At 41.7% G+C, this 21,004-nt stretch overlaps 1 protein-coding gene across 1 annotated transcript; it reads left to right on the top strand.

The window, feature by feature from the left end:
• Positions 1 to 10: 10 nt before the first annotated feature.
• On the top strand, positions 11 to 19,795 carry LOC109263946 (retinitis pigmentosa 9 protein). The gene is made up of 6 exons (XM_053897798.1): positions 11 to 279; positions 12,888 to 12,918; positions 13,979 to 14,108; positions 16,412 to 16,503; positions 18,382 to 18,443; positions 19,152 to 19,795. Exons 1-6 carry the CDS (start codon positions 128 to 130, stop codon positions 19,348 to 19,350), a joined length of 666 nt encoding a protein of 221 aa, XP_053753773.1. The 5' UTR covers positions 11 to 127; the 3' UTR covers positions 19,351 to 19,795.
• The last annotated feature ends 1,209 nt before the right edge of the window (positions 19,796 to 21,004 follow it).

Here is a 21,004-nt window from a genome sequence, read left to right as displayed (position 1 = left end):
GGAGGGGGCGCTGCGGGGCCGGCCCGGGCGCGGCGCGGCGCGGCGCGGAGGAAGTGCCGTCTTCGCTGCCTCGGCCGCCTCAGGCGCCTCAGGCGCGCCGCGGGTCGCCTCAGCCGCGCGGGCCACGATGTCTTCCCGGCCCGGGCGTGACGACGCGCGAGCCGGAGGCGCGCGGCGGCCGCGGGAGTCGGCCGAGCAGGAGCTGCAGCGGCGCCGAGAGCAGAAGCGGCGGCGGCACGACGCGCAGCAGCTGCAGCAGCTCAAGCACCTGGAGTCCTTGTGAGTCCGCGCCGCCCGCGCTCCTCCGCGAGGCGTGCGGTCGGGGTGGCGCGGGGGCGCGTGAGGCTGGGTCCCCGGGGGACCCGGGCGCGGGCAGCGGGACCCCGGCCAAGCCGGCCGCCAGTTCCGGCCCCGCGCGGCGCGGCCACCCGACTTCCAGTGGCGCCTCCGCGGGGAGGGAAGGGCCGTTCCCCCCGCGCGCCGAGCGGCCGGGGCCGGCAGGGGAAGCGCGGGCTCCAGTCCCCCGCGCGAGGTCGGCGTGCGGCCGGGGCTCTGCGGGGCGGGTGCGGCGGATCCGGCGGCACTTAGTAAGCGCTCGGGCGCGATTTGGGGGCTGAACGCGCGGCCCAGTGCAGTGAGCGCTGCGGTCGTGCCCTTTCACGGTGTCGGTTCAGAGGGCCCCCGGTGGACCGGGTCAAATCCGCATTCTCTTCATCTGCTGCGAAGGAGGGACGAGAACCAGCCGTCCTGTACCGTTCGCGCGGCCCGGAGGGGAGGGCCGGAGAATGGGGTGACGGACTGTTCCTGAAGATTCCGAAGGTGGCTGTCAGGTGGAAGAGCGTGGAGACTTGTTCTCTTTAGTCCTGAGGATTTTGAGCAGCATGAAGGGTGGGGGCTACGAAGAGGCCGGTTCCAGCTGAGCAGAAAGAATGAGGACCGGGGTCTCCCGTTCCTGCTGGTCAGCGTGGCCTGACTTCAAGAGGCCCCGTGCAAGGCCAGCTCCGGCGGGTTCGAGGAGAGTGCCCATGGCTGTGGGAGAAGGGCAGGTTGTAGAGGAGATGGAAACATCAGGCGGGAGGTGCATTTATGGCCTTTCGGTGCTTTTCTGTGATTGTCACTCTGTAATGAGCTCCAGAAGGCAAACGTAAGTTTGCTGTTCCCTGAGTTATTCAATAAATGACACGTTTTTCTTTCAGGCACTTCTGTTACCTGTACTAAGATGATCATGTAAAGAAAAGTCTTCAAAGGAGTCAAATCCTTTGTAATTAACCTGGGAGCTTTGACACAAAATGCATTGCATTATTGGAGGCTGGCCAGCTGTTTTCATCATGACCCTTGAGCTGAATTTCACCTTAGTAAGGCAGTGGTTGCAGGATACAGGCCTTGTATTGTTAGCAGGTACAGTCCTGGCCTCTTCTTGCCCTCAGTGGACCTGTCCTGTGCACCGCAGATTTTCAAAATTCTTTGCCTAGAATAAGCTTGAGTTTAGCAGGGCTAAGTTAAACATTGTCTTTAACTGTGGGATACCAGATCCTGGTTAACACCATACATTTATTTTGTAACTCACAAAGCACCCGTAGACATTGGAGAGACTATAATCTCCTTTTGCAGATGAGGAAATGCAGGTTCAGGAGTTAAGTAACCTGATCAAGGATACACTGACCTGTAAACTAGCAAAACCAAAGAGAAACCCAGGCATCTGATACCCAGATTGGTTGGATTTTTCCACTTCAGGGATTTAAACCTTCTGGACTATTGCCATATTTGGTTTGGCTAGTTTAGAGACTTGTTTGCTTTTAAGTCAAAATGTTTAGAGTAATACTTTAATTTAAACATCACATAGTACTAAAAGACTGAATTCAAGAAATAGTGGTTTGCATCCCTGTTCTGTAGTCACCCACACATTCCCAGCACCAAGGTTTCAACAAGGAAACTTAGTTTTTTCTTCTGGGACTTAACTAATTTCTCAATGATATGCTTATACTGCCCTTTTAGATTGAACAATAGACATTACCTATAAACCTAATGTCACATAAATGAGGGTTTAGTTCTCTTTCCCTACCTTTCTTGCGTCCATCCTTCCAATATAGTTTCATTATAATTTTTGTTCAATCAGTATTGGTTCAGTTGGTATTAGCATTATTATAACTATTCAGTATTGTCCACTTGTTTTTTAATTTTTTTATGTTTATTTTTGAGAGTGTGAGAGCATGAGCAGGGGAGGGGCAGAGAGAGAGAGGGAGACACAGAATCCGAAGCAGGCTCCAGGCTCGGAGCTGTCAGCACAGAGCCGGACACGGAGCTCTAAATCATGAACTATGAAATCATGACCTGAGCTGAAGTATGAAGCTTAACTGACCAAGCCACCCAGGCACCCCAATATTGTTTACTTTTGAGCCAAATGGTATTCTGTGATTTCTTTAGCTATCTAGTACAACTGTATTTTTTAACTAGTTAATTAGAGCCTCAATTTTTTTCATTTGCTTAATTTCTTATTCTCTCCTGCTAATTTTATTCCAAAGGCTCTAAAAGCTGAAGGTACTTTTTCTCCATGCTCCTATATATCGGACAATCTGATATGGTTTATCAGGTTTATTTTTAAAACCTAAAATCTTCCTTCTACTTTCCTCCAGTACACTCTGGTTGCTTTCTAGACCTGGTGTACAACTGCCCTCATCAGTCTCCTGTCTTGGATCCCATTCCTGGACCCCATGTCTTCCTCTTTCTCTCTTTAGCTCATTTTGTTGAAATACATTATATAACTTCCTACAAAAAGTGCATTAGGGGTAAATTTGTTGAGTCTTTACATATCTGAAAATGTCTTTACGCTACCCTCAAACATATAGGTAGTTTGGCTAGGTATAGAATTCTAGGCTAGAAAAATTTTCACTTGGTTTCAAAGGTGATATGCTACCATTTCCTAGCTCCCAGTATTTTTTAAATTTTTTTTTAACGTTTTTATTTATTTTTGAGACAGAGAGAGACAAAGCATGAACGGGGGAGGGGCAGAGAGAGAGGGAGACACAGAATCGGAAGCAGGCTCCAGGCTCTGAGCCATCAACCCAGAGCCTGACGCGGGGCTCGAACTCACGGACCGCAAGATCGTGACCTGAGCTGAAGTCGGCCGCTTAACCGACTGAGCCACCCAGGCGCCCCATCCTAGCTCCCAGTATTGCTGAGAAATTTGATGCCACTCTGATTCCCTTTCTTTTATAAGGAACTTGTTCTACCTCCCCCACCTTTGCAAGCTTTAAAGAATTCTTTATTTCTAGTATTTTGCTGTTTCATGATGTGAAATTTTTCTCACTGGATTTCACATTTTTTTTTCTAGATACTTTGTGGGTGTTTAATATACATACGTAAACTCTGTTTTAATTTCCTTACCACCATTTTGTTTTTTCTTACTCTAAGACTTCTGTGATCCTCTTTTCACTCTTATTTTCTGTCTTTTCATCCTATAAGATTTATCTTCCTATCCTTCCACCATTGCACTTTTTTTTAAGTTTCAATTTTTAACTTTAAAGAACTTATCCTGAGAATTCTATTTTTCATAGCATCCTGTTGTTTGATCAGTAACAAATCTGTCATCTTTGAGGATACTCATTTTTGTTTGTTTTCTTCTCCTTTTGTCTGTGTCTTCTTTGCCTTTTCCTGTGATTTTTTCACTTAGAGGTTTTTTCCTAATGTGTAGGGATCCTTGGATCTCCCCCATTAAGAGTGAGGCATTATAAAGCTATTTTGAAAGGAGCAGTTGAGAGAGAGGGAGAATGCAAAGGTGCTGGTTTACTGACTGGTAAGTCTCACCATAGAGATATCAGACTGTGATCTGCCTTTTACATGGGGAGACACCCACGTATCAGGAGGTAGAGGGTTTCTGAGGCCTGTTCAGCTTGTTCAAAGAACCCTTCATTCTCAGGCTTGGGTGCCAGAAATATGCCTGCCTGCAAGTGTCCTGAATTGGAATGGAGAAGGAGGGAGCTTTGATTCCAGAGTTCATTTTTCATCTAGTGCTCACCCTCACTCCCATTCTGAACTATGCCAGTGTTCTCATCTGGGCCTCTCCAGTTAAGTTTCACAGGGGACTACACCTGCAGTCTCTCTCACGGGTGAGGGCACACAGAGTCTTCTGGCTGTGGGGCACGAGAACACTGGTGGTTTCAACCACTCAGTGTTCATATTCCTAACCCTTGTCTTCCAAAGCTTATAACTTCTTCCAGCTAAAGAAGTCAGTCCCTTTCTTCCACTTTCCATTGTCTTCCCAGCTTTGTCTCAAAATTGTTCAATGCTAGTATCTCCTCTCAAGATTTTTTTGTGGCTGCTTACCTTTTTTATTTCTTTACTGTCATTTTTTTAAAAGAGTGTGGAAAAGGAAGGCAAACAAGCAAGTTGGCTGGCCAGCCACATTAAATCGGAAACTCCATAGTGTTTTTTTACAAATTGAATTCAAATTCGTTTACCCCCTGGTATTCCCTCTTTAGTTCCCTTTCCACTCCTCTAATCAGTTTCTTACACTTGACCTTACCTTTTTTTACCCTTTCACCAAACCTGCCAGGACCCCAAGGGCATTTGAGTCTTCCACCCTGTGCTCTAACCCATGCTCCAGCTGTATTACTCAAGCGTCCGTTGTCTGCTGGACATAACAGAATAGAGATTCTGTAGGTATATGGTAGTTTCATTTCTGCCTTCCACACCATAGGAACAAGCTGTGGGAACACCTGGAATTGAGTATGCTTACATGAAGGACTCTTCCAAAAGAAATCCTATGCCAGCACTCAGAAATACAAGACTATTTTTAAGTACTTGGCAAAATAAAGATTTCTTTCTCCATACCCAGTTGGGAAGATGAAGTTTTTCCTATCTTATCTAAATTTAGCCTTCACACTGCTCAGAGAAACTTATTATAATCTGAATGATATAATAGCAAGGCTTCACAGATGGTACAAAATAATGGGCCTCCACCAACTTTTTTTTTTTTTTCCTCAGGATTAACTATAAAGAGTGCAGATTTCTTAACTGTTACAGCACAGAAGCCAACCTACACAACAAACACACTCCTATTCCAGGTCTGGTTTTTTGTTTGTTAAGTAATATCTACACCCAACGTGGAGCTTAGGGCTAAAATTCACAGTCCCAAGATCAAGAGTCATATGCTTATTGACTGAGCTAGTCAGATGCCCCTACATCTGTTATTTTTAAATATTACTTTAGATTTTGAGAAACATTGTGTTTTTTAAATTTTTTTATTTTTAAAAAATTTTTTTAATCTTTATTTATTTTTGAGAGAGAAAGACAGAGTGCAAGTGGGGGAGGAACAGAGAGAGGGAGATACAGAATCCAAAGCAGGCTCCAGGATCTGAGCTGTCAGCATAGAGCCTGACGTGGGGCTCGGACTCACCACAAGATCATGACCTGAGCCAAAGTCGGATGCTTAATCCACCAAGCCACCCAGGCGCCCTAGAAATATTGTTTTAACGTGTTACATAAACTAATGACTTGTGCAGCCCTGGGAAAAAACATCAACCACATTCCTTTAAATTTGGAGAAACAGTTGTAAAATGGACTTTTTAAGACTACTTTTTTGGTGTAGCGTTCAACTGTTGGAATCATTGAAGGGAAATGTTGCTAATAACAGATTGCAAAATGTGTAGTCAGTTTCATCACACTCCTTTTCCACTTATGCCAAAGCATTTACATATTTTCCAGGAATGTGGATTTTACTTTGGCCATCTGTTATTTGTACACCTCCTATGGCAAAAGAAAATATTGTTGGATTACTGGGTATTTATGTAAATGTTACCTCCTCCCTTCCAAGCTCCCTTAAGTCCCAATCCATAAGGGATAGATAGCATTAATGTTTCTAATGAATGGCTGCTGATGGGACTGTATCACCTGCTTAATTCAGGCAAATTTCCATTATTCTTGCTAAGAGAAGCCTGGGCATATGACATGTCACAGCTTTCCACCAGAAAATATTTTAAGTATTTGCTCTGGAAATACCATATCTAAAAAGTTAATTCTGTTTATACCCAGTCATTTACCATGTAATCTTCAGGGACTAAGTCCTCCTCTGAGTCCTCTAAGTCCTCCCTTTAGAAAAGCTTTGGATTAATGATGGTGAGGATGAGAGCAGAGAAGCCTCCATCCCAATCTTATTTGGAAGCATCCAGAGATGAAGTCAAAGGAAAGTTTTCCTTACTATAACAATTCATGGCATTTCTCATTCTTAATCTGCTGCGAAGGAAAAAACATTCCTGTTTTCCTTTTATACATTCATATTACACTCACAGCACTAGTCTGTGTGGGAGTTTTCCAACACCACCAAGAAATTCTCCTATTCTCAGAGGACACCAAGTAAATGTCTTATAAATTTAATTCAGACACTGCCTACCTGGAGTCAGCATCAGAACCCCCAGGTTAAGGGTTCAGTCTCACAAGACTGCTCCCTTCCACACGCTTTAGATGCCACTCACAAGTTGAGGTTGCTACTAACCCATCGGCTGTGAAGCGGAGGTTCCCCCAACACCCTCCTCCGGTTTGGTTAATTTGCTAGAGCAGTTCTTAGCACTCAGGAATACACTGCCTTTACTCGATTACTGATTTATCATGAAAGGTTATAACTCAGGAGCAGCTAGATGGAACAGATACATAGGGTAAGGTGTATGGAAAGGGGCATGGAGCTTCCATGTCCTCTCCAGGTACACCCCACCTCCATGTGTTAAACCTTGAAGCTCTCTGAACTCCATTATTGGGGGGTTTTATAGAAACTTCATAACATAGGCATGATTGCTTAATCAATGGCCATTGGTGATTAATTCAGTCTCCCTAGAGGTAAGGCTGAAAGTTCCAATTCTCTAATCACAGAATCCATTCCCCTGGCAACCAGTCCTCATCTTTAGGAGCTTTGTCACCTCTGTTAACATAAACAGTTTGGTTGAAAGGGGCTTGTTATGACTAACAAAAGAAACTTTTCACCTTTATAGTTTTGGACCTATTTCAGGAACTAGGAACAAAACTAAACATTATAAGAAAAGATGCTCCTATAACCTTTATATAGGAAATTACAAGTCTTATTATAAGCCATAATATAACATCCACCACAGTTGTTTTCTTTCACATCTTAAGAGAAGGGCCAAAGAAAAAGCATTTCACTTTTCCCTTGGTCAATTCTCCCTAACCCCTGTAACCTCCGATATTCACCCTGTTCTGAAGGATCTTTATTTTTTCTTAATGTTTTATTTATTTTTGAGAGAGAGCGAGCAAGCGAGCACACGTGGGGGAGGGGCAGAGAGAGAGGGAGACACAGAATCCAAAGCAGGCTCCAGGCTCTGAGCTGTCAGCACAGAGCCTGACACGGGACTCAAACTCACAAACCATGAGATCATGACCTGAGCTGAAGTCAGACACTTAACTGACTGAGCCACCCAGGTGCCCCTGTTCTGAAGGATCTTTAAAGTTGGTGCATAAGAAGAGGGTCAGAATAAAGAAAACATTAAATCATTAAGTGTTTCTATACTTTGCAGCCGTTCTGAAGTATTAAAATGAATCCTTCCCTGGAGATTTACAACATTAATGTACAGATCTGAGCTAAAATCTTTATGTATCACCCCTTATAGAAGAGGTACAAATCCCTTTAAGAGCTTGAGATGCTCTTTGAGTACACAGACACCCAGCCTCAGAATTTGCTTCCTCTTTCTCAGGCTTCTGGGTCTCTCTCAGTTCAGCCCCTGGCCAGAAATAAGGAGGGCCTCCTCAGTCCATGCAGCTGAGCACAGGCAGGGTACGTTTTCCACTGGTGATTCCTGGTCTGCAAACCAGATGATGAAAGCTTATCCTTACTAAAATCCATGATTAAAAACCCTATAGCTCTGTTTCCCATTAACTTGGTATATATGTCAGGGCGTGGCTCAAATGTTGCCTTGTAGCTTGACATTTCCCCTCACAAACTCCTTAGAATTATCTGCCTCCACATGGATGTTCCTAGCATCAACAACCAAGCGCGTATACATTTAATATCTGCACACACTCAACCCGATCCCTGCCTCAGAGAGAGTGTGAGGTCATTGTCCTTGTTACTACCTCCCACAGCCTCATGGTATTTTGCTTTGGGGAGGAGAGTGTTGTCAAAACCTAGGGAAGTATGGTATGTAAATTTTACCACAAATAAGGATAAATAAGCAATGTGGGGGGAAATTTTTAGGGAAAACTGGATTCACAATATATCTATGCCTAAATCAAATTATACTGAAGCTCTGAATTTAAAGTGTTACTGGAGTCTTCTGTTTTCCAGTGATAAACATGGTGCTAGACTGATTACTGGATTCAGCTAAACATGTACTGATAGTCATATACAGGTGAGCACATGGACTCTGGGCTGTGTGCCCTTGCACAATTTATTTAACCCAGGAACAGTTATTAATACAGGAGATACACTCCTGGCCCAGAACAGTGGCTGCAACTCAGTGAAAGAATGCCGAATGTCACAAGGTCTGGATGATTGTCCCAATTCAGCTGCTTACTGCTTAGTGTTCAGTTGTTGGAATCAATGAGGGAAAATGTTGGAATTGATACTGAAAAAACTGAGGGTCAGAGTCCCTGGCCTGCCCTTTTCTTATGTGATTTTATCAAGATAGTTTAATAACTATAATAAGGCATATTTTATGAGCCTCACAGGACATGACGATAGACTTGGCTGAATGCTGATGTACCACCTGCATGGGGAAAAGGCAGTGATCCCTGAAGCCAGATATGGAAGAGGAGTCTCTGAGTCTCATGGCTTTAGAAACTACTCGACAATGAAAAAGAATGAAATCTTGCCATTCGTAACAACGTGGATGGAACTGAAGGCTGTTATGCTAAGTGAAATAAGTCCATCAGAAAAAGATACATGTTTTCACTCATATGTGGAATTTGAGAAACTTGACAGAAGACCGTAGGGGAAAGGAAGGAAAAATAAGTTACAGAGAGGGAAGCAAACCATAAGAGATTCTTAAATACAGAGAACTGAGGGATCATGGGGGTGGGAGGTTGGGGTGGGGCAGGGAGAATGGGAGGTGGGCATTGAGGAAGGCACTTGTTGGGATGAGCACTGGGTATTGTATGTAGGTGATAAATCACGGGAATCTACTCCTGAAGCCAAGACTACATTGTATATTAGCTAACTTGACAATAAATTATTTTTAAAAAGAAAGGCAGTAAACCCAGCTGGGGATGCTGTCTGGGAAGTCCACTGTCAGGTTGATGCCCACCTCCACTTAGAAGCAGCTGGCAAATCCTTACAAAGCTACAGATCTACACAAAGATGTGAAGTCTGGCTTGGGATGGCAAGGTTTCCAAGGTTTCTTGGTCTTTGTGATGCGAGTGCTCTAGTCTTGACCTGCCTCATGAGACTGCTGAGAGCAACTTGCTTTCAATAGAAGGAGCCACCACTGCAAAGTGCCTTTTACATACGTGCTGTGACATATTCACCCATGAGGAAATGGAGGCTCTGAAGGGTTAAATAACTTGTCCCAAAGTACACAGCAGTGAGAATGAGTCCATTCAAACCAAATTTTTTTTTACCTGTATTAAAGAACAAAAATTCATCCTAGTAAATTTGAAAATCTAATTTGTTTTATTAATTGATTCATGAATCCAGCAGCATCTCATCTAGCAAGTAGAGAGGTGCTCCAAAGAGTTGTACAAAACGGAACATTTCTATAAGTAGGGTGGTGAATGAAGTTATTAGCAAAAGAAAAGAAACAATTGTTCCAGGCAAAGTCACTTTGCCTTAGTTGGAAGAACAGGGAGTTTTATCCTGCAAATTACCTCATCTTTCTCTTGGGGGGTAGGAGGGCCCATATGACAGATTAGTTTATTGGTACTGATCAGAAAATTACTGCTGAAGGTGAAGACTACATTTATGGGTGAGGTTGAAACTGTAACTAGAGTCTGTATTAAGGCCCAGTTTGGTGACCTGGCCTAACTGGCTCCATTTTGGGCCTGTGGTTTTCTTTTTAACACCTCCAAAGGCCACTCACACTGATCTTGAACTAAAAAATGTTCTACCTGCAATGTGGGGGTTTTCTACTCAAAAAAACCAAACCTCTCCATCAAGACAGTTGCACAGTTATACAGAGAATCAAGTAACAAAAATAATACAATTTAGTAATGAGTTTGATGTTCTTTACTCAAGGGAAATAAATCCATGGATTGAGTACCGTGCCTCATTCTTCTTAGGGATTTTGGGCAAAAGCAAGTTTTCTATGCCCTTAGTTCTCTCTTCTGATACTTAGCACCATGCCTGGCATAATTGTTGACTGGCTACTTTTGCAAGGAGTAAGTTTTTAAGTTGAACCTTCAATATTGCCTGATAACTTTAATTTCACCTATTTTACCCGTTCTTTTTTGTTAGGAGGAAAATACCAAGTTGAATAGAGCTAGAGTCAAGACTTAATTCGTGGGAAAAAATTACAGAAATAACACTAAAACGGGGCGCCTGGGTGGCGCAGTCGGTTAAGCGTCCGACTTCAGCCAGGTCACGATCTCGCGGTCCGTGAGTTCGAGCCCCGCGTCAGGCTCTGGGCTGATGGCTCGGAGCCTGGAGTCTGTTTCCGAGTCTGTGTCTCCCTCTCTCTCTGACCCTCCCCCGTTCATGCTCTGTCTCTCTCTGTCCCAAAAATAAATTAAAAAACGTTGAAAAAAAATTAAAAAAAAAAAAAAAAAAGAACACTAAAACTTTAAAACAAAAATGCTGCCTATATAACTCTATAGCAGAAGGGAGCTGCTAATAGCATATTTTTGGCCCTTTTTTCTTTCATATCGCAAATTACCTTTGGATTTTCCTTCAGAGGCTAATTTTTCCTTGGTTTATGCCAGCATAGGTATAAGGACAATGCCATTAATTTCATTTTTCTTTTGTAATGAAAAACGTTGAGTTGATATATTTGCATATAAATAAATGTAATGAAAACTAAAGGTCCCTCCCTCAGGTACTCTTCCAGAGGTATGCTATTCATAACAAGGCATATCTGTGTTTATATGTATGTACATATAGTCTCCTTTTCACCATGTATACACATAAAAGCACACCAAATACTTTACCCTACTCATTTTTTTTATTAACTTAAACTGTTTGCAGTATTGTCCTACATTCCTTTTGGGATAGTTGATATCTATTTGACTATTAGATAAATGATTTACCATTTTAACATTTATTAATGTTTTCCTGGTGCTAAAAGTAAGACATTTTCACTATACAAAATTCAGAAAATTAATCATCTCTGAACCCACTACCTGTGTGCAGCAGTTTGGGACTCCCACATTTCCAAACTTTTAGGGTCAAAACACAATTTTGATTGATTGATTGATTGCATAAGCTGTGGGGAGAGGGCAGAGGGAGAGAGAGACTCTTAAGCAGGCTCCATGCTCAGTGCAGAGCTCAACATGGGGCTTGATACCACTGCCCAGGGATCATGACCTGAGCTAAAATCAAGAGTCAGACACTCAACTGACTAAGCCACTCAGACGCCTCTCAAATCACAACTTTAAACAGCCTATTGCCCAGATGCCCTCTCAAAATATTATTTATAGAGTCATTGACAAGACCTAAGATGTTCAGTTGTCCCACATGATTTTCCAGTTGCTGCTTTTTTGTAGAGGGAAGGGGGTGTGTCCAATGTGTTTGATAGCCAGTTGTGTGACAGTACTTAAAAATCAACGTGATTATACCTAAAAATAATAATATATGCCAATTGTATCTCAATCTAAAAAATAATTGTTTAAATTTTTTTTTTCAATGTTTTTTTATTTATTTTGGGGACAGAGAGAGACAGAGCATGAACGGGGGAGGGTCAGAGAGAGAGGGAGACACAGAATCGGAAACAGGCTCCAGGCTCCGAGCCATCAGCCCAGAGCCTGACGCGGGGCTCGAACTCACGGACCGCGAGATCGTGACCTGGCTGAAGTCGGACGCTTAACCGACTGCGCCACCCAGGCGCCCCTAAAAAATAATTGTTTAAATGAACACAAGCATTTGGTGCTGATTTTCCAGATTTGGAATCCAGAACCCTTTTGGGGCACTTTGGCAGAGTGATAGGAAGTGAAAATGAATTGGGAGCATAGACATGATGCGTATGTACCCTTAGGACCCTTGGGAGTCTGTGAGCTCCAAGGGAACGTACATTCCCACACATCATACATCTGCTTGCTCTAGCAGCATTCAGTAAAGCATGTCGTCCAGGCACCATGCAGGGGTCCTACACCCCAAGTCCAGTGAGGTCAGTATGGGCACAGCGGGCTGTCAGAACTGAGGAACGGATGGCTCACTCTGCGGGCAGGGTGAGTGGGCAGAATTTGAACTGAGAGCTGCAGGGATATGGGAAAGGAAGCCTCTAGGACAGATCACCATCGCCTCCATCCCCTGCAACAGGCCCTTCCCTCCAGTTTTGTTCCTGCCCCCCCTGCACTGCCTCCATCCAGGTTAGAACAGATTCCTCAGCCTTCCCCACATGAGCCTCCATGCTGAGTAAGTGGAAGTTATGGTAGGTAAATAACCTGACAACCGTGACAGTCTGGAAGCATGATTAGCTCTTGGGTCTTCCCACACATTTCGCCTGCAATCTCTTGCTTTCACTTCTTCGAAAATAAATTCATTGTGCTCAGACACCAAGTTAGTTACCATTTCAGTGAATTTTAGTTCTAGATCTCTGCAGGATGTGGTGTAGCATCAGTTTACTTATATAAGATCTCTGACTGCTGGGCATATTTTACTAACTGCTTTAGATCTAATGCAGTTTTAAGGTTTTACTAAAGATATTCTTTTCATTTTGACCTCTAGTTGCTTTTTGCTCATTAAAACGTATTGTGTTCCTGTTAACATGATTGACGGCAGTTTTTCTTTTCCTTTCTAGTTATGAGAAACCTCCTCCTGGGCTTATCAAGGTCAGTGTGAAGTTTGTACCTTTGGTTATTCTCTCAGACATATTTGACTCAGTGCTCAGACTCAGTAACTTGTTATGAAAAACTGTTATATAAGGTTTGGAACATCTTTTTTCATAACCTGCTTCTCCCTGCAGATGCCAGTCAGTCCATACACTTTGGGCTTTGTGTCTCCAGCCTGTGTCTTTGTAGCAATGTAATCAACCGTGTGACTGTTCCCTAAGAAACGGTGGCAGGCCCACGTGTTCCTCAGCGATCGGTCCCCTTCTCTGTCTCCTGCTGTGGCTGCATCTTCTCACCGCTCTGCTCCATCTCTGACTCACTCACTGCTGCTTTCCTGAGCGTCATCAGAGACTACTGTCTCTGAGGAGACTGGAAGCTCCTCTAGTCCAGCCCCTGGTGCGAGACTTAGAGGACTCGTTAGAGGCCAGAGCAACTTTCTGCTTGCTCCCTTTCAATGAAAAGATTTTTAGAAAACCTTCTTTCATTATAAATTTAATATTCACATGAACTGAAAAAAATCAGAAGGTAAAAAAATATAAATATAACACCTGAATTGTGTACTGAAGTTATTTGGTGATGAGAGCACATGTCAAATACAGCATGTATGAGATTGTAAGACATGACAAGTGATCTCCATGGTATAATAATTTTTTTAATTTTAACAGGTTATTTTTATTATTTCAGGAAATCTTTTTTAATTCTCTACTTTGTCTCATTCCACAAGGCTTTTAAGTTAGCAGAAAAGTTTGTAATCTTAGAATCTAATTTTTGTGATCTAGAGTCAGAATTTGGAGCTCAAAGCATTCCTATGTGAACAATAACTAGTAATATTTCTCTAAGAATAGCTATATCATTTTCATGATATAATTCTTCTGGTATGTTTATTTCTGGTTTTTCTGTCGGGTATAATTTGTCTTTCTTTCTAGTACTGGAGAGGGTAACAGGATGACGTGGGCATTTCCAGCCCATGTGAAAGCCAGCAGTGCTGTGTTCTGAAGCAGGTAGGAGAGAATTCCAGTGCTCTTTTGCCACGTCGTGTACATGTTGTTTCCTTTTTTAGGAAGATGAGACTAAGCCGGAAGACTGTATACCAGATGTACCAGGCAACGAACATGCCAGGGAATTTCTGGCTCACGCACCAACTAAAGGACTTTGGATGCCACTCGGGAAAGAAGTCAAAGTTATGCAGTGTGAGTATGGGAGAGTTTCAGGTAACACTCCTCAGCACACACAAGTTATATGTTACGACTTACAAAGCGTGTTTACTTTTTTTTTTTTTCCCCCTCACCGAGCCCTGTTTAGCCAAGGCATGATCTCCGTTTCATAGTTAAGGAAGCCGAGCTGCGTATGTTAGTGAGTGTCTGAGTTAAGAGGCAGAGCATGGCTTTGACTCCAGGGCTTCTGACTCCTAAGGGCAGTGGTTGCCCACAGGACCGGAGCTGCCTTTGGAGTACACTCCTTGGTAATATTCAAGTAACAGAAAGGATATTCCGTTGTAGAAATGTCACAAGGGACAAGGGATGCATTGGAGGGCAGGTCCCTTTGGGTCTTGCCTCAGTGATTTGCCCCCGTCTCCCCCCAATCAGTGGTGTTAAGGTTTCATCCATGTGACCTGAGAGGAGCTACGGCCACAAGGGGGGGGTCCAGAGCAGGAGTGCTGTGTGTGCACGGCCCCACCCCACCAGAGCCGCAACACCTTCATCCAGCTTAAGTGGTATTTGGTATTTGAAGAAAAGGTACTGCTGCCGTTTAAAGACGTTTGCTTGTACAAAGATTCTTCATGTACATAATTAAAAATAGCAGTTCCTAGGGGCGCCTGGGTGGCTCAGTTTGTTAAGCGTCCAACTTCAGCTCAGGTCATGATGGTCCGTGAGTTCAAGCTCTGCGTCGGGCTCTGTGCTGACAGCTCAGAGCCTGGAGCCTGCTTCGGATTCTGGGTCTCCCTCTCTCTTTGACCCTCCCCCGTTCATGCTCTGTCTCTCTCTGTTTCAAAAATAAACATTAAAAAAAAATTTTTTTAAACACTTAAAAAAATAAAAATAGAGAAAACTGTTTGAATACAACAAATATCTTAAAAAAAAAAAAAATAGCAATTCCTAGTTTCTTGCCCCATTCACCTCACCCTAAAGGTAACCTTGTAAACCTCTTTTAAGATTATTTGGGGGGGGCGCCTGGCTGGCTTAGTCAAAGGAGCATGTGACTCTTGATCTCAGGGTTGTGAGTTTGAGATCCACATGGGGTGTAGATTACTTAAATAAAATTTAAATATTTTCAAGTTTATCTCTATGTATCTAAATTATGTGATTATATTCCTGCCTTTTGATTTTTCAGGTTTCTTCATTATCTGTTAACTTCTTACTACAGAAGAATTTTGTTTTGTTTTGAGAGAGAGGGCGCAAGTGAGTGAGGGGGCAGAAGAGAGAGGGAGAGAAAGTGGGGCTCACCCAAAGTGGGGCTAGAGCTCACCTGATGAGCTTCCTAGATTGATTTTCTAATTTCTGATCTTTCCTGTCCTATTTTTTTTTCTGCTTTCTAGACTATTTCATCAACATATCTTCCAGTCCTTCAGTTAAGATTTTTATTTCAATTCCAAAAGCTGTGATTTTCTTCTATGATTTTTTTAATTCTGTTGTTGCAATATGTTCTCTAAGGATATTAATTTTTTCTTCTCATTATGTTTTTATTTCTTCCAAATTGGTCTTTTTTTTTTTTTTTTTTTTTTTGCATCCTGTCTTTCATTCATGAAGAGGCTCTCAGGTGACTTAAACAGAAATTTATTGTCTCACAGTTCTGGAGGCTATCAGTCTGAAATCCAGGTGTAAGAAGTGTTGATTCCTTCTGAAGGCTGTGAGGGAAGGATCTGTCCCAGGCCTAGGGATCTAAAGATCCTATCTCGCAATGAGGTCATATTCTGAAGTACAAGCGGTTAGAACATTCAAAATAATGGGGGGACAGGGTGGAGGGAGCAATACCGTTCAAGCCATAACACACTATTAAAACAAAATCACACTTTGCTTTTAGCACAGGATTGCTTAGTAACTACTTGGCTCATTTGTGTTTGTTTGTTTGTTTACATTTTATTTTATATTTAAGAGAGAGAGACAGAGCATGAGCAGGGGAGGGGCAGAGAGACAGAGACAGAATCTGAAGCAGGCTCCAGACTCCAAGCTATCAGCACAGAGCCTGACTCGGAGCTCAAACTCATGAGCAGTGGGATCATGACCTGAGCCGAAGTCAGACGCTTAACCGACTGAGCCACCCAGGCGCCCCTACTTGGCTCATTTCTAAAACCCAAGATTAAAGAAAGGATCCTTGAGGAAGCAATTGTTTTCTCTCAGTTTTCTGGTATCTTACATGGTTCATCCACTAATTGCATTAGCTTTGGAAATTGGAATCTAATGAAAAATATCTTTAGTATGATCTACTGATACTTTATCTTAATTAGGTAAAACTGCTTTATCTTACAGAAATATATCCCTTTTCTTTCTTTTAGGTTGGCGTTGTAAACGGTATGGTCACCGAACAGGCGACAAAGAATGCCCTTTCTTTATCAAAGGCAACCAAAAGTTAGAACAGTTCAGAGTAGTAAGTAAAACTCTTGAGTTTCAATTTACATTTACCAGAGATGGGGAATGTCAAGTGACTCAGGCAGTTACCAGTGACTGGAGGTTAACATAAAATATATTCCCAGAGGCTTTTGGCCAAAATATGTAGTGTTAACTACATCTCTGTTAAACTGAATTTGTGTGATAGATTAGTTCATTAACAAAAACTTAGCTTTTGTTAAAGCGTTATTTGCTTATGCCTTGGGAACACTGATTTCTTTTTCCAAAAGACACTGTTATGTATTCAGCCACCTTTTACATATTATATTTAAAAAATCTTGTTTCATAACTAAAATCATCATTCTAGTTTCCCAGTCTTTGTCTAAAGATTAAATATCTTTCTATTATAAAGTAGAAGTGTGTTTATAAATGATATATCCTCTTTACATAACAGTAAAATAAATCTGTCGTTTCCCCACTTTATTTTACACTCACCTCCAACGATTAATTCACCAGTCAGTTTCAGTCAGTTCAGCTGTGCTGTTATCAGATAGATTGGGATTATCTCCATATATCAAACTAGGGTCCACAAACATTTGCCAGGGATTTTAAGACATTTAAAAATTGTGCTTTCATTTAAAAAATTTGAAGAAAATATTCTGGATAAATCAACACTACCTAGAATGACAATTTTTATAATTACTATAACAGATAAATTGGTCATAACTCTCAAAAAATGAACAAATTCATTTATTTTTAATTCAGAAACCCAAATTCTAAGGATAGATCCTAAGGGTATAACAAAAATCAATATATACAAATTTTTATTAATGTATAAGGGATTATTTAGAATTATTTATATGACTGAAAAATAGACTAAAGAAAAATAGGAAACAACTGCAGTGGCCAGCACATCAACATAAGTACTGTAACATAGAAGTCATATAGCTTTTAAGAATCATGTTTTAGAAATATGTGTAGTATCATAGGAATATGCTCATGAAGACATAAGTGAGAAAGAGGTGCCTGGCTGGCTCAGTTGGAAGAGTGTGCAACTCTTGATCTTAGAGTTGTAGGTTTGAGTCCCACGTTGGGTGTAAAGATTACTTAAAAATAAAATCTTAGTGAAAAAGAGAATAGAGTTGTATATATAATATGATTATAATTTTTTGTAAATTATGAATGATGACTGGAACAACCACATTAAAATGTTAGCAGTGGATATCTCTGGATGGTACAAATATAGACATTTTTAGCTGCTTTTTTATCTTAAATATGTAAAACTTTTACTAGATATTTTTAAAGATATTTGACATACCACAAAGTTCAGTCTATGTGTAGTCATATTCTAAGCAAGTACTTTTTAATTACACAAATGTTACAAGAATACATTTGCTTTAACTAAATTGACATTTTACATTAGGGCTTTTCACAATTGATTTTTCAAAAGCAATATTGCATCTCTACAGAGTGAATATGCATTAAGTAGCTTGATAAGTATACTTCTACAGTTCTTTTTGGGCATATACATATGTTTTTGTGCACCTATAAATGAATCATTCTTACGTATCGTTTTCCAACTTATTTTAGTATCTCTTGATCATCTGTCCTCATAGAATTACCTCAATACTTCTAACCTTGAGTAATATTTAATAATGAATCTTCCATGGTTTATATCCTTAAAAAGGCTATTCAGATTATATTTTATCAAATTGGATTTGTATAATTGAAAAATCTTTTTGTAACGTCCACAAGTTTGAAGTGATGGTGACCCTTAAGAAGGATTAGAAAATTTTAAATATAAAATTACACCAAACAGGAAAAAAAGAACTGGTTTCAGTGAAATATGAATTTAATTTTACTTTAACTAACAGTCCACAAAGCCCTAATCCAACCTTACCCTTCTCTAATCCTCAAGGCACATGAAGATCCTATGTATGATATCATACGAGAGAATAAAAGACATGAAAAGGACATAAGGTGAGGTGGTCCTGGTGATAACAATACCCTCTTACATAAAGTTGGAAACACCCATTTTGGTATTAGATGAGTGGTTTGGTAAATATGGTACTTTAATATAGTTGTGATATATGTGGAAGGCAGGAGAAATCACTGGAAAGGCCAGTGTGTGGGGGATGAGCAGGCCAGCCTTGTTCTATCTGGGTTGGCTTAAAGCAGTGGGCTTGGCCCAGCCTGCTCATACCACTGATAGTTGATGTTGGCAACCAACCGTAGCTTAGTTTATCTTCTCCAGTGTCTTTAAGGGTCTGAGCTATTGTGAAAAATGATCCTTAGACATGAACAAAGGTAGGGTGAAGAAACGGGAGAGTTTGTTTTTCCCAAAACTGGTGACGCCGAGTAATAATTGTTTTGAGGAGGTAGATTACTTGAGCAGTTGGGGGCGGTGAGTAAGGAAAGTAGGCATCTGTTAGAAGTTCTGTGGTAAGGACTCGAGAAACATGCAGAAATATTTAGGACAATGAAAAGAACACAGAATGGCTCATATACTGGTTACAGTCCTGTCAAACAGGCATGGATGTGGACAAGAATGGGGAAGACATGCACAAATAAGTACCGTCTTTCACAAGGTGGTTAATTCATGACATTTTTTACCCTCACTGCTGCTCTCACATCATTTTTATCTACAATTTTTTTTAAATATGGTTCTTTGGTCAAACTTCTGTTTAGGATACAGCAGTTAAAACAGTTACTGGAGGATTCCACCTCCGATGAAGATGGGAGCAGCTCCAGCTCCTCAGAATGTAAAGAGAAACACAAGAAAAAGAAGAAGAAAGAAAAGCATAAGAAAAGGAAAAAAGAAAAGAAGAAGAAGAAAAAACGAAAGCATAAGTCTTCCAAGTCGAATGAGAGTTCAGACTCGGACTGACAAGGACTTGACCTATTCCATGTTCTCCTCTCAAAAATCAGACACCGTGGCCCCAGACCAGAGGGTGTGGAATCGGGGAGGACTTGGAGACCCCAAGAGAGCAGGGCATTCGGTGTCACGCGTGTGAATTCCCACCTGCCTTCCAGCGAAGACGTGACCCCCGGAGGGTGAGTTGTGTCTTCCCTGGTGCTGGCTCTGGACAGCGGCTGATTTCAGGCAGGAAAGCGTGTTCATTGTCTTCCTCCCACTGATCCCTGCAGTTTGTGATTCCTTCCAGCTGCCTCTGCCAGGGGGGTTAGACTGAGAGAATGAGTCTCTGAGGAAGCTCCAGGTGCTGCTGCAGCCTTCCCCCTCCCCCTGGGAATGTTCCCAGAATTCCCAGAGACTCCAGCGTGGCTTTTCTCTGTTGTCGAGGGTAATAAAAGCTCATTATTTATTTTTTAAATGTAGTAACTTTTTATTTCTTAATAATGCATGCATGTGCTCCAAGTTTAAAAGGTACATAAGGTTTTTAATCATGGAAATTCTTCCTTCTTTTCTCCCCCAGCTACCCATTTCCCTTCCCCAAAGGGTACAGTTTTACAAGGTGCTTGTTTAGTCTTCCAGAAGTATTTTATATATCACAAATATAGGGCATTTTTTTTTTACACGAATGACATACACACTCATCTGTACATTGGTTTTTTGTTAACAGTATAAAACAGATTATTTTAATCTGTTTAATCTCTTTTGGCATTGCTGCACCAAAAGGTGTGTGTATAATCATCGGAGATGGTTTGTTAATTGATGAGGAAGGATTCCTTGTAACAGCAATGAAAAATCTTGCATGGCTACATTGTATTTCACGTGTTTAAATCTTACTGAGTCCCAAGATTTTTCCCAGAGTCATTGAATCAGAAAATTTTTAAGAATATAGGGGAATTCTTATATGGGGTCAGCTACTCATATCCCAAAATACATCCCACACTTCCTTCATCTTCCTGTTGGTTAAGCACAACCTATCTGTGCTCCTCTATCTTTGTGCCATAGCAAAAGCAGCTCAGCCCATCATGGTGGTGCCTGCAGCCAAGGGAGAGTAAATCTTGTTTTTTACTGAGCCATATGGAGATAGAGCTTGCTCACAGGCATCCCTCCCTCTTCAGCAGGGGCTGTTGCGGTTTTCAGGGCCCCAGTAACTCTTCTCCCATTTCTGAGTCTTTCCCTGGAGGTTGAGAACAGCCAATCCAGTCCCAGAATGGACCCATTTCCTACTCATCAGTAAATGCCCCCAATCTTGGCCTTGGAATAGTAGTACCTCAGTAACACATTGGTCCAGATTAGAATCAGCCAGCTAAGGCTTGTTATTTCTGAAAATTCTAAGGCCAGTTATCTTTTTTTTTTTTTTTTTTTTTTTTTTTTTTTTTTATTTTTTAATATATGAAATTTACTGTCAAATTGGTTTCCATACAACACCCAGTGCTCATCCCAAAAGGTGCCCTCCTCAATACCCATCACCCACCCTGCCCTCCCTCCCACCCTGCCCTCCCTCCCACCCCCCATCAACCCTCAGTTTGTTCTCAGTTTTTAACAGTCTCTAATGCTTTGGCTCTCTCCCACTCTAACCTCTTTTTTTTTTTTTTTCCTTCCCCTCCCCCATGGGTTTCTGTTATGTTTC

Source organism: Panthera pardus, unplaced genomic scaffold (genome assembly GCF_024362965.1).
Source record: "Panthera pardus isolate Hobbes unplaced genomic scaffold, ASM2436296v1 HiC_scaffold_8, whole genome shotgun sequence".
Classification (NCBI taxonomy): domain Eukaryota; kingdom Metazoa; phylum Chordata; class Mammalia; order Carnivora; family Felidae; genus Panthera; species Panthera pardus.
The sequence above is the reverse complement of the archived record's forward strand: the minus strand, read 5'-3'. Positions and strand labels throughout refer to the sequence as shown.